The following is a 17,396-nucleotide window of genomic DNA, read 5'->3' as shown; positions in this document are numbered from 1 at the left end:
AGCTACGGAATAAACGGAGACTAGCTAAAGGTGAGCTGACGATATGTGTTGGAAGTGTTTCCAAGTTTGATGTGATCAAACATCGCACGCTCCCTCTACCATCAAGATTAGTATTAAACCTGAATAATTATCATTTCGTGTTTGCGTTGAGCATAGACATGATTGGATTATGTCTATCGCAATACGGTTATTCATTTAAGGAGAATAATGGTTACTCTGTTTATTTGAATAATACCTTCAATGGTATTGCACCTAATAGAATGGTTTATTGAATCTCGATCGTAGTGATACACATTTTCATGCCAAAAGATATAAGATAGTAATGATAGTACCACTTACTTGTGGCACTGCCATGTAAGTCATAGTGGTGTAAAACGCATGAGGAAGCTCCATGTTGATGGATCTTTGGACTCACTCGTTTTTGAAAAGTTTAAGACATGCGAACCATGTCTATTGGTGTATACGCATGAAGAAACTCCATGCAGATGGATCATTTGGACTCACTTGATTTTGAATCGCTTGAGAAATGCAAATCATACCACATGGGCAATATGACTGAAAAGCCTAGTTTTCAGTAAAATGGAACAAGATAGCAACTTGTTGGAAGTAACACATTTTGATGTGTGCAGTCCAATGAGTACTGAGGCATGCAGTGAATATCGTTATGTTCTTACTTCACAGATGATTCGAGTAGATGTTGAGTATATTTACTTGATGAAACACAAGTCTGAATTATTGAATGGTTCAAGTAATTTTAGAGTGAAGTTGAAGATCATTGTGAAAAGAGGATAAAATGTCTATGATATGATCATAGAGATGAGTATCTGAGTTATGAGCTTTGGCACGTAATTAAGACATTGTGGAAATTGTTTCACAATTAATACCGCCTGGAACATCATAGTGTGATGGTGTGTCCGAACATCATAGTTGCACCCTATTGGATATGGTGTGTACCATGATGTCTCTTATCGAATTACCACTATCGTTCATGGGTTAGGCATTAGAGACAACCGCACTCACTTTATAGGAAACCACGTAATTCCGTTGAGACGACACCCTTTGAACTATGGTTTGGAGAAACCTAAGTTGTCGTCTCTTAAAAGTTTGGGGATGCGACGCTTATGTGAAAAAAGTTTCAGGTTGATAAGCTCGAACCCAAAGCGGATAAAATGCATCTTCATAGGACACCCAAAACAGTTGGGTATACCTCCTAATTCAGATCCGAAAGCAATAGGGATTGTTTCTTGAATCGGGTCCTTTCTCGAGGAAAGGTTTGTCTTGAGAATTGAGTGGGAGGATGGTGGAGACTTGATGAGGTTATTGAACCGTCACTTCAACAAGTGTGTAGCAGGGCACAGGAAGTTGTTCCTATGGCGCCTACAACAATTGAGGTAGAAGCTTATGATAGTGATCATGAAGTTTTGGATCAAGTCACTACCGTACCTCGTAGGGTGACAAGGATCCGTACTACTTCAGAGTGGTACAGTAATCCTGTCTTGAAGGTCATGTTGCTAGACAACAATGAACGTACGAGCTATGGAGAAGCGATGGTGGGCCCAAATTCTGACAAATGGTTAGAAGCCATGAAATCCGAGATAAGATCCATGTATCAGAACAAAGCATGGACTTTGGTGGACTTGCCCGATAATCGGCAAGCAATTGAGATAAATGGATCTTTAAGAAGAAGACGAACGTGGACGGTAATGTCACCGTCTATGAAGCTCGACTTGTGGTGAAGAGTTTTCACAAGTTCAAGGAAGTTGACTACAATGAGATTTTCTCATCCGTAGCGATGCTTAAGCCCGTCGGAATCATGTTAGCATTATCTGCATTTATGAAATCTGGCAGATGGATGTCAAAACTAGTTTCCTTACCAGTTTTCGTAAGGAAAGGTTGTATGCGATACAATCAAAAAGATTTTGTCGATCCTAAGGATGCTAAAAGGTATGCTAGCTCCAGCGATCCTTCCATGGACTCGAGTAAGCATCTCGGAGTTGGAATATGCACTTTGATAAGATGATCAAAGATTTTGGGTTTATACAAAGTTTATGAGAAACTTGTATTTCCAAAGAAGTCAGTGGGAGCACTATAGAATTTCTGATGAGTATATGTTATTGACATATTGTTGATCAGAAATGATGTAGAACTTTCTGGAAAGCATATAGGGTTATTTGAAAAGTGTTTTTCAAGTGAAAACCTGGATTAAGCTACTTGAACATTGAGCATCAAGATCTATGAGGATAGATCAAAAAAGGCTAAATGGTACTTTCAAATGAGCACATACCTTGACATGATCTTGAAGGTGTTCAAGATGGATCAGTCAAAGAAGGAGTTCTTGCCTGAGTTGTAAGGTATGAAGTTAAGAGTTAAAGCTCAACCACGGCAGAAGAGAGAGAAAGGACGAAGGCCGTCCCCTATGCTTCAGACGTAGGCTCTATAGTATGCTATGTTATGTACCGCACCGGAAGTGTGCCTTGCCATGAGTCAGTCAAGGGGTACAAGAATGATCCAGGAAAGGATCATTAGACAGTGGTCAAAATTGTCCTTGGAGTAAATAAGGACATGTTTCTCGATTATGGAGGTGATAAAGAGTTCGGCGTAAAGGTTTACGTCGATGCAAGCTTTAACACCTATCCGAATAACTCTTAGTAGCAAACAGGATACGTATAGTGGAGCAACCATTTGGAATAGCTCCAAGTGGAGCATGGAAGCAGCATTTACAATATGACCTAGAGATTTGCAAAGTACATACGGATCTGAATGTTGCAGACCCGTTGACTAAAACCTCTCTTACAAGCAAAACATGATCAAACCCCAGAACTCATTGAGTCTTAATCACATGATGATGTGAACTAGTTTAGTGACACTAGTAAACTCTTTGGATGTTGGTCACATGGTGATGTGACCTGTGAGTGTTAATCACATGGCGATGTGAACTAGATTATTGACTCTAGTGCAAGTGGGAGACTGTTGGAAATATGCCCTAGTGGCAATAATAAATTAGTTATTATTATATTTCCTTGTTCATGATAATCGTTTATTATCCATGCTATAATTGTATTGATAGGAAACTCAGATACATGTGTGGGTACATAGACAACACCATGTCCCTGGTAAGCCTCTAGTTGACTAGCTCGTTGATCAATACATGGTTACGGTTTCCTGACCATGGACATTGGATGTCGTTGATAACGGGATCACATCATTAGGAGAATGATGTGATGGACAAGACCCAATCCTAAGCCTAGCACAAAGATCATGTAGTTCGTATGCTAAAGCTTTTCTAATGTCAAGTATCATTTCCTTAGACCATGAGATTGTGCAACTCTCGGATACCGTAGGAATGCTTTGGGTGTACCAAACGTCACAACGTAACTGGGTGGCTATAAAGGTGCACTACGGGTATCTCCAAAAGTGTCTGTTGGGTTGGCACGAATCGAGACTGGGATTTGTCACTCCGTGTAACGGAGAGGTATCTCTGGGCCCACTCGGTAGGACATCATCATAATGTGCACAATGTGACCAAGGGGTTGATCACGGGATGATGTGTTACGGAACGAGTAAAGAGACTTGCCGGTAATGAGATTGAACAAGGTATTGGGATACCGATGATCGAATCTCGGGCAAATACAATACCGCTAGACAAAGGGAATTGTATACGGGATTGATTGAGTCCTTGACATAGTGGTTCATCCGATGAGATCATCGTGGAACATGTGGGAGCCAACATGGGTATCCAGATCCCGTTGTTGGTTATTGACCGGAGAACGTCTCGGTCATGTCTGCATGGTTCCCGAACCCGTAGGGTCTACACACTTAAGGTTCGATGACGCTAGGGTTATAAAGGAAGTTTGTATGTGGTTACCGAATGTTGTTCGGAGTCCCGGATGAGATCCCAGACGTCACGAGGAGTTCTGGAATGGTCCGGAGGTAAAGATTTATATATGGGAAGTCCTATTTTGGCCACCGGAAAATGTTCGGGATTTTTCGGTATTGTACTGGGAAGGTTCTAGAAGGTTCCGGAGTGGGGCCCACCTGCATGGGGGGGCCCACATGAACGTGGGTAGTGGGGGAAAGGCCCCACACCCCTGGTCAAGGCGCACCAAGATCCCCCCTTAGAAGGAATAAGATCATATCCCTAAGGGATAAGATCAAGATCCCTAAAAAGGGGGGATAACAATCGGTGGGGAAGGAAATGATGGGATTTCTTTCCTCCCACCTTTGCCAACGCCCCAATGGACTTGGAGGGCAAGAAACCAGCCCCCTCCACCCCTATATATAGTGGGGAGGCGCATGGGAGCCGCACCCAAGTTCTGGCGCAGCCCTTCCCCTCTCCCAAGTCCTCCTACTCTCCCGCGGTGCTTGGCGAAGCCCTGCAGGATTGCCACGCTCCTCCACCACCACCACGCCGTCGTGCTGCTGCTGGACGGAGTCTTCCCCAACCTCTCCCTCTCTCCTTGCTGGATCAAGGCATGGGAGACGTCACCGGGCTGCATGTGTGTTGAACACGGAGGTGTCGTCCGTTCGGCACTAGGATCTCCGGTGATTTGGATCACGACGAGTATGACTCCTTCAACCCCGTTCTCTTGAACGCTTCCGCTTAGCTATCTACAAGGGTATGTAGATGCACTCTCCTTCCCCTCGTTGCTAGTCTCTCCATATATAGATCTTGGTGACTCGTAGGAAAATTTTGAATTTCTGCTACGTTCCCCAACACCTTCTTGGCCACAACTTCCTTTCGATTGCTCAAAAGGTCGTTGAGGTTCTTCTCACCTTGAATGCAAGTCACAAGGCCTTTCTCAAGATGATCCTTTAACTTGGCATTCTCCTCCACAAGATGCACATGCTCACAACACGGGTTAGTAGCATAAGCATTATCAATTAATACCATATGAGGGAAGGTGGCCTTTTCCTTGGTTAGCTTAACTTGGAGTTGAGCATGAGACTCCTTGAGGTTAGCGTGACCTTGTGGGACTTGTCAAGTATCTCAAACTCCTCCTTGAGTCTAGCATGATCAACCCCAAGTTTAGCCTTCTCGGAAGTTAGCACACGAGTCATGACAAGAGCATGATCAAGATCTTTCTTTAACTTAGCATGGTCATCGTTGTATGACTCCTCAAGAGTCAAACGATGCCCACGCTCTTCCTCAAGAGCATTAGAGAGATCCGATATCTCATCAGCATAGTCACGACTATGACCTTCCATCTTAGAGATGGTTTCTTCGTGAGCCTCGATCATGACATTGGCCTCACCAAGTTGTTCCAAGAGAGCAACAAAGTGCTTCTTGGATTTGCCCTTGAGCTTACTCAAAAAAGACTCAAATTCATTCACTTCCTCATTAGATCCATCATGTTCATCAATGCAATCCTCCAAGGAGGGATTAGTAATGATGGTGGTTTTGATGTTGGGGGTTACCTTGTTGGAAGCTTTAGCCATGAGGCACTTGGCGGTGATGTTCTCGTTGGGTGAATCAAAGAGAGACACCCGGGGAGTGGTAGCAATGGCAACGGACGCCATGGCCATTGCTTCTCCATTTTCATCATCATCGTCATCCTCATGGTATTCTTCTTGAACCACCAACCCACGAGTAGGAGTCTTCTTGGTGAAGTTGTTCTTGTTGGGGAAGGACTTGGCTTTGTCTTTTCGGATGAACTTGCCACCATTGTCTTCCCGCTTCTCGTAAGGACAATCTGCAACGAAATGGCTCACATTGCCACAGTTGAAGCAAGTTCTAACTTGTTGCTTGCCCTTGAAGCCACTTGAGTTGGTCTTGTTGAAGTTGGGTCTTGTATTCTTCTTGCTCCAAAATTGTATTGAAGCAAGAGCCATGTGCTCATGATAATCATATTTGGTGTCTTCGGGGTTGCTCTCCTCATCATCCTCTTCTTCCTCTTCTTCTGCACTAACCTTGGCCTTCAAAGCAAGGTTGGGCTTCTTTGCCCTTTGAGAACGGAGCACCGCATTGTCGGCGGTCTTGTCCAAGATGCTCATTGCAACGAACTCATCCAACACTTCACTTGAGGTCATGGAGTGGAAGTCCGGTCTTTGACGAATGACGGAGGACATGGCCTTGTTGTAGGGCATCATGGCCTTGAGGAACTTGCGCTTGATCCAATTGTCATCCATGTCCTTGCTCCCATGATCTCGGAGTGAGACCGCGAGTTTGGCCACTCTTCGAAAGAGCTCACGAGGTTCTTCATCTTCTTTCATTGCAAACTCATCGGCTTCATCTTGTACCACTTCATAGTTGGAGCGTTGAATGCTAGCACTTCCTAGATAGAGAGACACAACACATTGCCATGCGTCTTTGGCCATGGCATGAGGTCGAAGATGAGGGAGATCTCCGGGAAGGATTGCATCTTGGATGATGAAGAGAGCACTCTCATTGAATTGATTATCCACCACTTCTCTCGGGGTGAAGTTGCTTCAGTCATGTGGATAGAAACCTTCTTCAATGATTCTCCAAAGGTTAGTATTCACATGATTTAAATGACGCTTGAAGCGATACACCCAAGAATAAAAATCCTCATTTTTCACAATCTTAGGAGGAGGACCGACATGATTTAAATGAGTAGATGGAATCGGTCCTCCATAAATTGGAGGTTCCACATGGGCAAAGATGCCGGTGCCATTTCTACCACTAGTAGAAGGACCCTTCTCACTATTAGCTTCCCCCTTGTCGGAGTTAGCATCCGTCACCTTGTTAGCGGGATCACCCACTTTCAACGGCAAGGTAAGTAGTTTAAGTCCTTCTAAGAATTTGTTAAACATGCTTTCAACCGTGGTTGTCATGGAGGTTTTCAATGTGTCCAAGGCCACATTGAATTCCTCACGGGACACCGCGGTTTCCCCATTACCCGTAGACAAGATCGGATTCACACCGGAGTGCTCCTCCTCCCCACCGTCTACGATGTCAACCATACTCTTCGGATGACAAAGTCCTTAATAAAGAGACGAGGCTCTGATACCAATTGAAAGGATCGATATAGTTGACTAGGGGGGTGAATAGGCAACTAATAATTTTTAGCATTTCTTTACCAATTTAAACTTTGCATCAAAGTAGGTTGTCTAGATATGCAACTAGGTGGAAAACCTATATGATGCAACAACAACAAACACACGAGCAAGCAAGGGATACAACACAAGTAAGCTTGCAAAACTAAAGGTGCGACATAACCAAGAGTGGAGCCGGTGAAGACGAGGATGTGTTACCGAAGTTCCTTCCTTTTGAGGGGAAGTACGTCTCCATTGGAGCGGTGTGGAGGCACAATGCTCCCCAAGAAGCCACTAGGGCCACCGTATTCTCCTCACGCCCTCACACAATGCGAGATGCCGTGATTCCACTATTGGTGCCCTTGAAGGCGGCGACCGAACCTTTACAAACAAGGTTGGGGCAATCTCCACAACAATTGGAGGCTCCCAACAACACCACGAAGCTTCACCACAATGGAGTATGGCTCCGAGGTGACCTCAACCGTCTAGGGTGCTCAAACACCCAAGAGTAACAAGATCCGCTAGGGATAAGTGGGGGGAATCAAATCTCTCTTGGTGGAAGTGTAGATCGAGGCCTTCTCAACTAATCCCGAGAAAATCAACAAGTTTGATTGGCTAGGGAGAGAGATCGGGCGAAAATGGAGCTTGGAGCAACAATGGAGCTTAGAGGTGGAAGAGGTGGTCAACTAGAGGTAGGAGACACCCCTTTTATAGTCATAAAAAAGATCCAACCGTTATCCACATGTTCAGCCTGCGACATGCGGTACTACCGCTCCAGGAGCGCGGTACTACCACAAGGCCACGCGGTACTACCGTGAGGGACCACGGTACTTCCGCGGCAGCAGCAGAGGCTGGGACTTGCCTGACTGAGAGCAGTACTTCCGCTAGAGCGGTACTACCGCTCCTCCTCGCGGTACTACCGCAAGGCAGGAACGTCCAAGCCTACGAAGAGCGCGGATGAATAAAAATACATCCGTGCCTACTTCCGCTGAAAACGAAACAGTGCAAAAATCCGACGCGGTACTACTGCTAAGGCGCGGTACTACCGTAAACTAGCTGGACTGGGCCGCGCGCGGTACTACCGCGCATGAAGCGCGGTACTACCGTGGCGGCGCGGATGTAAAAAATTACATCCGCTCCTACTACCGCGACGCAGCGGTACTAGGTATGAGGGCCACGGTACTACGACTCCAGGGGAGCAGTACTACCGTGGGCACCCGCGGTACTACCGCGTGGGACGAGCGGTACTACCGTGTGGGCACGGATGTAAAAAATTACATCCGCCCCTACTACCATACCGAGGCGGCACTAGGCCAGGGAGCCACAGTACCAAGGCTCCAGAGGAGCGGTACTACCGTGGGCTCCAGCGGTACTACCGCAGGTGCTTGCGGTACTACCGCTCCACAGAGCAGTACTACCGCAAGTTCAGTAGTAGTCGCCAGATTAAGCACACAGAGGATAACAGAGGGAAGCTCCAAAGTGCAAGGGAAAGGTGGAGGCAAGGAGGGAAACGTGTACGTGATGATTCCACCCGAACCTTTCCGACGCGGACCCCCTCTTAATAGTACGGCTCTCCTACGACTCAAATCCACCAGAAAGAAACGTAGAACAACGCCGTCTTCAATAGTCTTCGAGGGGCACCGGATCGTCTCGTGCCTAGTGATGAAGCGTCTGAGAAACTCAAGGCACACAATTAGTCCGCAAAAGCATTGTCATCAATCACCAAAACACCTAAGGGATAAATATGCCCTTACACCCTTCTTTGCCCTCCCCCTTATTGATTGACTCCGGGTGGCTACCTTCACCCTTCTGCCCCGGAAGTGCCATCACTTGGTGTTCATCAACCTTTGTCATCGCTTTGTTATTCTCCTCCTCATCTGTTTCTTCCCTCCGGATCAACTCTCCCTTATCACTTGATGGCACAGTGGTCACTGTTGCATCCACTTTCCCCATGTCAAGCTTTTTTGGGGCCCCTGACCTGTGTTGCTCGGTGATCTTCTTTGGTGGACTGTGACTTCCTCCCCCTTTTCTATGCCCTCCACTATCCCTCCACTTCTTCTATCCCTGTCCTTCCTCCACGATAGGCTATCACTTCGACTGCCTGGTCTCCCGCCCGCCCGACTGTAGCCATAGTTTCACTGGTTATCTCCACCCTGGTTCTTCCCCTTCCAACCCCATTGGTCATCATTGCTTGCCCTCCTCCTTCCTACATCCGCCTTGAGCCAGCTTCCAAACTGTGGTCTCTCCCTCTTTTCAGCTTAATAGTGCAATATTTCTCCCCATGGCCGATCATACCATAGGTGTAGCAAAAGTCTGGCATGAACTCATATTCGAAATGACACCATTGCCCCTCCTCCTCCTCTTCTTCTTCAGTACCGTCAATGGCCATTTTCTTCTTTTGTTTCTATTTGTATTGATCATCCTCCTCCTCTCCAGCGTAAAAGCCCTCATGATGGGCTTCCCAATATTCATTCTCACCTTAACTCACAGGAACTTACCAATGGCCTTCCCATCAGCCCCCGCATCCGCCTCCACAAATCTACCAATGGTGTTTCCTATATCTTCTGTCGCTTCCTCGTTCATCATGCCCAAAGGTAGACTGAAAATGTGTACCCAGATGGGAATATCATTAAATTCATAATCCTCAATGCGCTTGCCTGGATCATAATCCTCCACCACCACCAGATCTTTATCGAACATCCACGGCCCATCCTCCAATGCCTTCCTCTTCCCCGACTCCTTCTTAAAGGTGAACATGAACAAATTATCCCCTACATCCGTGCAGTCGATCCCCTTAATTGGACACAAGACGTGCCCGAGCGATAGAGAGATCGCATCTGGGTGGGCTGGTTTCCCGGATAGCAGCTTGCCAATGGCCCGTGGATCTGTGCTCTTCCCCTTCTCCTTTGCCATCCCCCTAGATCTTGACTACCTTCTTCTCCTCCTCCGACAATTTGAGCCTACTCATCAACTTCCCTACTCCTTCCATCTCCCTTCCTCCGCACCACCCCGATCGCCGCCTAGGGTTTAAGGTATGAGGGAGTCCCGGACTAGGGGGTGTCCGGATAGCCGAACTACCATCATCGGCCGGACTCCAAGACTATGAAGATACAAGATTGAAGACTTCGTCCCGTGTCCGGATGGGACTTTCCTTGGCGTGGAAGGCAAGCTTGGCGATACGGATATGTAGGTCTCCTACCATTGTAACCGACTCTGTGTAACCCTAGCCCTCTCCGGTGTCTATATAAACCGGATGGCTTTAGTCCATAGGACGAACAACAATCATACCATAGGCTAGCTTCTAGGGTTTAGCCTCCTTGATCTCGTGGTAGATCTACTCTTGTAACCCACATCATCAATATTAATCAAGCAGGATGTAGGGTTTTACTTCCATCAAGAGGGCCCGAACCTGGGTAAAAACATCGTGTCCCTCGTCTCCTGTTACCATCCGCCTAGACGCACAGTTCGGGACCCCCTACCCGAGATCCGCCGGTTTTGACACCGACAAGGTGTATTACGACCGCGCGCACTAGGATCGCACGGAAGGGTTGTGAGGTGGATGGATCGGGGACGAAAGCTCTAACCAGACCTAGAATTAGGCAGCAAAGTCATAGGCGTGACTCGATTGCAGATGGGATCAAGAGCCAGGCGACCAAAACCCTAATCGCCTTCGTGATTGTCGGAGTGATACGCCAACCGTCACCCTACGGGACAAACCCATTGCAATTTAGTGATCAACATTTTTAATTTGGATCAATATGTTGACACCAATAGTGGATAGCTAATTTTCAGGGGTGAATTACCTCGCGAATCACCGGCACTACTCTCACTCAAGCGAGGGCCCTGAGCAAAAGAAAAAAAAGAAACATAAAGATTTAGTTAGTGGCAACAGGAGAACAAAGAAAGTAAACTGTACTATATACCTACAACAATTTCCAAAATCGAATTAAAATCTAACAATTAGATTCACTTGTTCATTTTGAAGCCCAACGGATCAGCGAACATAGGACAATTCAACTCTTAGTTCTGTACCAAAACAACTATATCATCTATAGGTCATGTATTTTGCAGGTAGACTTTAGTACGACACAACATATTGTATCTAAGACCTGGAATGAATAAACATTCTTTTCAATGGAACTTTAAACAACCCAAATCTCTTTTATACAGAGCATGTAACACTAACATTGATATGCAGACATCACACACTACAAAGTACGTTTCCCCAGCAAGATACCCTATTCTGAAATAGCTTCCAGTATGATCTATCTATGTATCCCAGGAAGAATTTAGCATTATGCACCAACATTTTGTGCCAGGATGAAACATAACATTTTTTCAGCGAAATATTGAGCACCCCATTCAAAATCCCTCAACGTAAACCCTTGTGGTGGTCAGAGGAAACCGAATCGAGTGATGGGAGCAGCACATACAGAGAAGAGAAGGAGGAGGTGTTCGTCACCAGATGACCATTTTCGTCAGATGCCAAGATGAGGAACTGCTTGTTGTAGGCACCGTCCATCCCGCTGCGGCTGCCATCGCCACTCCAACCTGGCCATGGAGGCACGCATGACAACAAACCGAGTCAAGAAAAGGCAACAACTCCAAAAGAAAAAATATGCACGGGAAAAGATTCATTCACCCACAAACGATATTCCAATACCTAACAAACCAACATACTCTCCACGACTCCACTCGATTGATCGCAAATTCGTACTAATGTATATGGAGAAAAATGCTCAAAATCAGATCTGGAAGGCCTGAGACAGTACCTTCTGCTTGCAACTCCATAGGCCACGACAACGGTTGTCCTTGAGTTTGGCTGCGACAACCCTCCCGCGATCGATGGTGACACCTCTGGGCGGATCAGATGCGCGAGCTCGAAGGGGGAGCAGCAACGCGAGCGGCGGCAGCTGCGCCCCTTCGAGCGACGCGGGAGAAGGATGACTGGTGGGGGCTGGCGAGATTGAGCCGATAGGGAGAAGGTGCTGGAGGAGAAGGGTGGAAGAGGAGAGGTCAGGAGGGTGGCGGCGCGAGGGGTGCGAGGTGAGGAGAGGAAGAGGGTCGGGGAGGCCACGCGGGTGTGGGAGGAGGCCGTTGTTAGGGTTCCCAGCCAATCGCTCTCTCTCTCTCTCTCTCTCTCTCCTTTACACAATGGTCAATATTGTGGAATGCCGTAATTGCCGTTGAGGACAACCCAAATTTACGGCGGTGGCACAACCCTCGCTGCAATATGACCCAGCATCGACCGAGGACGGCTCCGCAGTCACTGACATCTGTGGACCACCTACCATGCGACACACCAGTCAACGAGACAAGGAAAAAACCGCGAAGTAAGAAATTAGCAGCACTATTCATTGGTTGTCACATCAATACAAATCCAACGGCTGAGATCGATCCATTAAGAAATCCGATGTGTAGGATTGTTTGGCAGCTCAATTCGACGGCTCAAAGGCCACATGCCCTGAGAAGGCTCCATTTGAGACCAGAATGTAACACTGAGACGCCTCAGTATGTTGATCATGCCGTGCAATCGGACGAATATTGTTTCACCTGTTTTTTATAAATAAATAAAGTGATCAGATGACGATTCTAAAAAAAAAGCTGCTGGCCAACATTTACAAGAGAACAGCTCGCCTATCTTTTTTGAGAAGAAAAAGAAAGACGGAAATAAAAATAAAAATAAAAATGTTTTTCTCAAAAGCTGCGTGAGAAAACCAACAAAACAGGCCGCCCACCACGCTCCCCGTTTCAGAATTTCAGACAGCTAAACAAACTCGGCCGCCCAGCTTCCTCCTCCTCCTCCTTCCCCTCGACCTGCTGGTGACCGCCGTCTGCCTTCTCCGACGAATCTCCCCGCGAGTTCGGCCTAGCTCCACAGGGAGTCTCGAATCTCCCCTTTGCCGCTGAGTCGAGGAAGAAGATCGGCTCGGGTTCGCTTGCTCGTTCGCTCGAGGACGAGATTCAGCGGCGGGACTGATTGATTGATTGGGCGCGAGCGAGAGCGGATGAAGGGGAAGGGCGGGGCGCTCGACAGGAGGTCGTCTGCGAGGTGGAGGCTGCTGCTGCTCTGCGCCTTCAGCTTTGGGCTCGGCATGCTCTTCACCAACCGGTGGGTCTCTCTCACTCTCTCCCTCCATGCCCTTCTTTATGTCCGCAGGAGTCATTAGATCTCGCCGCGCGCTCCTCTCTTATTGGAGGGATTGCTGGGGCTAATGATGGCAAGGCTCAGACGGCTGTCAAAAGCTTGCGCGATTTTTCTCTTGGTTTTTGACCGCTCGAGGTTGACCAAGTTTGTTTTGTCCCACCTCTAGCCAATGGTGTGTTGAGATTTGTTTTCTGGAGGGAGATTGGATTTTAATCTGTCTCTTTCTCTTTGTTCTCTCCTCTTGAGCTCATGGGGATCTGGGGTTGGTGGAAAGCTCGCATTTCTTATTTAGAACACCGGAAATCGCGTTCTGATGTGGACTGGTGCATGGTACGTTTTTGGGAGCTTCTGTTTCATCATCGAACTAGTAGAAGATACCTCGCGGGTTGCCGCTGAATTTCTGGTTGATAAGTTCCTAAAGATTATGTGAATACTAATAGATGCTTCTCAAACATTTGAACAAATCAAAACACTCCACTTAAGTACTTGTGGTGCCGTTAGGAAGAAAAGTGCAGGTCTGCTACTCACATAAATCGCCTAAAGCAGGCGAATCTCAAGAAGCATGCCAACTTGTTTATCTACCTGTGGGTCAGAATGGTATAGCATATTAATTGCCAGCTTGTTCCTGTAGGCCTTCAACTAAGAAAGGGAAACATGTTGACAACATGAAGAGAGGAGCAACACCTGCAACTGCCGCCATATATAGGCAGTTCCCTAGAATTGAATCGGGAAGGGAACATAGTATGCAAGATAAAACAGATACAACAAAAGGTCAAATGGGTTGACGGTATTGGATCTTATCATATAGAAGTTTAAAACATGAAAGTGAAAAGAAAATTACCGCATATATTTGACCTGTTAATGGAAAAAGGGGCATCCCTGTGTGCGTGCTCCCGCTTGTGCAGGGTCCGGGGAAGGTCCGACCACTTTGGGTCTGGAAGAAAGTTAAAAATACAGTTAATTTGAGACCACATGAGCATGAACAGGGAGGTAAATTTCTTGCAACCTGATCATGTCGTATGTTGGATACTTCGATATTCAACAAACAACAAAGAAAAGCACCTAATAATGCACTATCTAATTAAGGGAAGGGCTGTCTCGTGACATGGACATGTAGATTAGATTAAATTTGAATTCTTCACATCGATACATATGTCAAGAGAAACAAAAAAAAAACAGAATATATAAACATATAACTGCACATGTACAGATATGACAAATAGTACAATGGTTCATAGGAACAAACCTGGAAATAGAGAAGTTACTATAAGAGCAACTCTAGCAGACCCCGCATCCTTCCGGCCCGCAAAACGTGTTTGCAGTTTGTGGAAAAACGCCTTTGCGGGCCGGCGCGCACGGCCGCGGATGCAGACCCCGCAAAGCCGACCCGTAAAAAAGCATACTCCGCGAATATGCTTTTTTACAGCTCCCCCGGCCCGTAAAACCTAAATTTGCACTTTGATTTGATCCAACATAATGCATTTCTTTGCTTTTTCAATAACATTGGATACATAAAACAACATCAAATCTTTGCTAGAATAGCAAGACCAAAGAAAACAAGAACCACAAGTATGCATTTTAGAAGATTTCCAACTTCCATAACTGCTCCCACTAGTTGAAGCAAAATCTTCTCAATGCACTCATTGTTGATCTGCGGATTCTTGATCTTGCATTCTTCATTCTTCATCTTTGGTTCGGAAGTAGACGTTGCTTCCACTCTAGTTGCACATGCAGCCGCATCATTGTTTTCTATTCTACTAAGGAGTGCATCAACATCTATTAACTTTCTTTCTATCAATAAATCAATGTATTGGCCTGCCCAAAACCAAAATGAGCATCCATCTTCCTACACAAAAGAATGACCATGTTCGGAATGAGGATCGGCAATTGAACCAAAAGAATGAGCTATCAGAACGAGCTACCGCAAGTGCACGTACCCCATCGTTTTCGCATTTGAAGAACACCCATCCGGGGTGCTTCGGCGTGGCCGAAGTAAGCCGCAGCACTGTCTGCGTGCAGTCGTCACATTGTATGAGCCGCAACGGCGAGCCACAAAGCTGCTGTGCGAGCGCCGAGCCCGGTGGACGGCCGGACGGATCCATGGCCGCAAATCGTCGGCGGCGCCGAGAGGGTGAACCCGTCCCTGCATGCGGTGATGCGCCCTTGCCGGGGCTGCGGGAGATGCTCCCGGACCACTCCATCGCTTGGCGCAGCCACCGGCGGCCGGCAAAAGCCAAATCCGGCGGCCGCGCGATGAAGGTCCGCAGATCCGCAAATCCGGCGGCCCGCCGGCGCAGGGGGGAGAGAGGGGAGGCCTCGTGCGTGCGGCGGCCTTTCGGCGAGCTCCTGCCGGCTGCTGTTGCCGGAATCTTGGGCGGCGGGGTGGCGGCGGCGCGAGGGAGGAGAGGGGAGGTGATTGGTGGGGGAAATGGCGGGCTGAAATGTCCCCCCGCCGACCGCTTCCGCATATATGCAGGGCACCGCAGCGGCGAGCTATGTTTTTAAAGCGTCCCTAAGGCGACGCCTAGGCGACGCCTAGGCGTCGAAGCGCTCCCCCTCCGCTTTGGAAAATCGACCGCTTTGGGCGCCTAGGCGTCCAAAGCGCCCGCCTAGGCGCCAAAGCGCCCCCCCTCCCTAAGGCGGTAAGGCGTCGCCTTAAAAACATAGGCGGCGAGGGGGAAACCCGCGAATACGCGGGTCGGGGCCGAGATTTTGCCGCGCCCCCCAAATTTTTATGTGGGCCGGGGCGAGATGCGGGGTCTGGTTGGGCAGGTTTTCCCGCCCCGACCCGTATTTTGACGGTTATTTTCCGGGTTGGGGCGGGATGCGGGGTCTGCTAGAGTTGCTCTAAAGAGGGCCCAGGGCCACTAAGGATGGAGGACTAGGTGATAATCAGTAGCACTAAGAAAGACATAAATAAGAAGCCCGTACAGAATTTGTACTCAGTTATTGCAGTATCAATGATAAACATCTGGCAAGAAAATATGTATTGCTAATACATTTGATCTTGGAGGTTTGTCATTGTACAAACACTTGGTGAGCGTGCCACTAGGCCAGAATGATATTGCTGAAAGGCAAGGGAAATAACATCCATCTATTAGGAATAAATCAAATGTACTTTTTTTGCACAAAAGGATCAACCATAACTGGGAACAATACATCTGAACGTGAAGTGGTAACTGTCGAGGGCCGTTTCATCGATCCTAATAGCGGTCCAAGGGGGAGTACGTGGATTTTGTAGTCGAGGGGACGCCACGTCAAGAGACCAGGGGGTCTTTGGACACGGATCACACAAACATACAATATACCCAGGTTCTGGCCCCCAATGTGGGAAGCTCTACTTCCTGCCTTTCTCTTTTCTTATGGACCCCGATAAAATCCGAACGTTCGGATTTTAAGCATTTCATCCCGAACGTTTTTACATGGCAACTTTAGTTGACGCGAGGTGGCAACTTTAGTTGTTAAGACATGGCAACTTTGTCCCAGTTCATTTTTTTGTCAGAAAATTGCAATGTTTGCCAACCTCACGTGAACTAAAGTTGCCATAAAAAACGTTCGGGTTGCCATGCATAAAATCCGAACGTTCGGGATTTATCATTGCCGTGTCTTATAAATATGGAGAGTACAGAAGATTGCAATGTCGAGAGGATCTCGATGAGACTTAGTGCCTTGTTGAGATGAGATGGTGGAGATTCGGACAATAAGCGCCGGAATCCTTTCTAGGTGGTCTAGACTACAATGGTGCGGAGAAGGTCCCCCTCTATGATGCTCCTGGTGGCCCTTACATAGCACAACTTGAAGGCCTCCATGTCGGTGCATAGGGCGTGTAGAGCTTGGAGTCTGGCCCTTACGTCGGTTTTGACACGTGTAGGGTCTTTTCTTCCTTATTTGTAGAGTCCTTCCTTACTCTGACATGTGACATGGCGATATTCCTCCTCCTGAGGCAGTGGCGAATCTTCTGATGTCCCGAGGGTGTCTTGGGCCCTTGGGGGCTTGTCGTGGCAGGGAAGGGAGACAAGCCGATACGTGCTTTAACCTATCGTCGACCACAACTAATTAGAATTGCAAATGAAATTGAGACAGCAAAATTAACTCCCCCAAGTCCTGAGTGAAGATCCATGGCAATCAAATTCATATACAATATGCAGGATATCTGTAACTCTGTAACTCGTACCATGTCGGTCGGGTGCTGAGCAAAAATGCTAGACTCACAGACTCGTTTTACTTAATCAACGGACTTTCCTTCCCCCCCTCT

General features: G+C 47.3%; 1 protein-coding gene across 1 annotated transcript in view; it reads left to right on the top strand.

The window, feature by feature from the left end:
• Positions 1–12,748: 12,748 nt before the first annotated feature.
• LOC119324835 (beta-1,3-galactosyltransferase 7-like) overlaps positions 12,749–17,396 on the top strand; it is a 31,174-nt gene continuing 26,526 nt past the window's right edge. The window contains exon 1 of the mRNA XM_037598603.1: positions 12,749–13,105. Within this exon, the coding sequence (XP_037454500.1) occupies positions 13,002–13,105 (104 nt within the window). The 5' untranslated portion in view covers positions 12,749–13,001. The remainder of the gene's footprint in view (positions 13,106–17,396) is intronic.

The sequence above is a fragment of the Triticum dicoccoides genome, chromosome 6B (genome assembly GCF_002162155.2).
Source record: "Triticum dicoccoides isolate Atlit2015 ecotype Zavitan chromosome 6B, WEW_v2.0, whole genome shotgun sequence".
In the NCBI taxonomy this organism is placed as follows: Eukaryota; Viridiplantae; Streptophyta; class Magnoliopsida; order Poales; family Poaceae; genus Triticum; species Triticum dicoccoides.
Note: the sequence above shows the minus strand (reverse complement) of the source record. Positions and strands in the feature narration are given on the sequence as shown.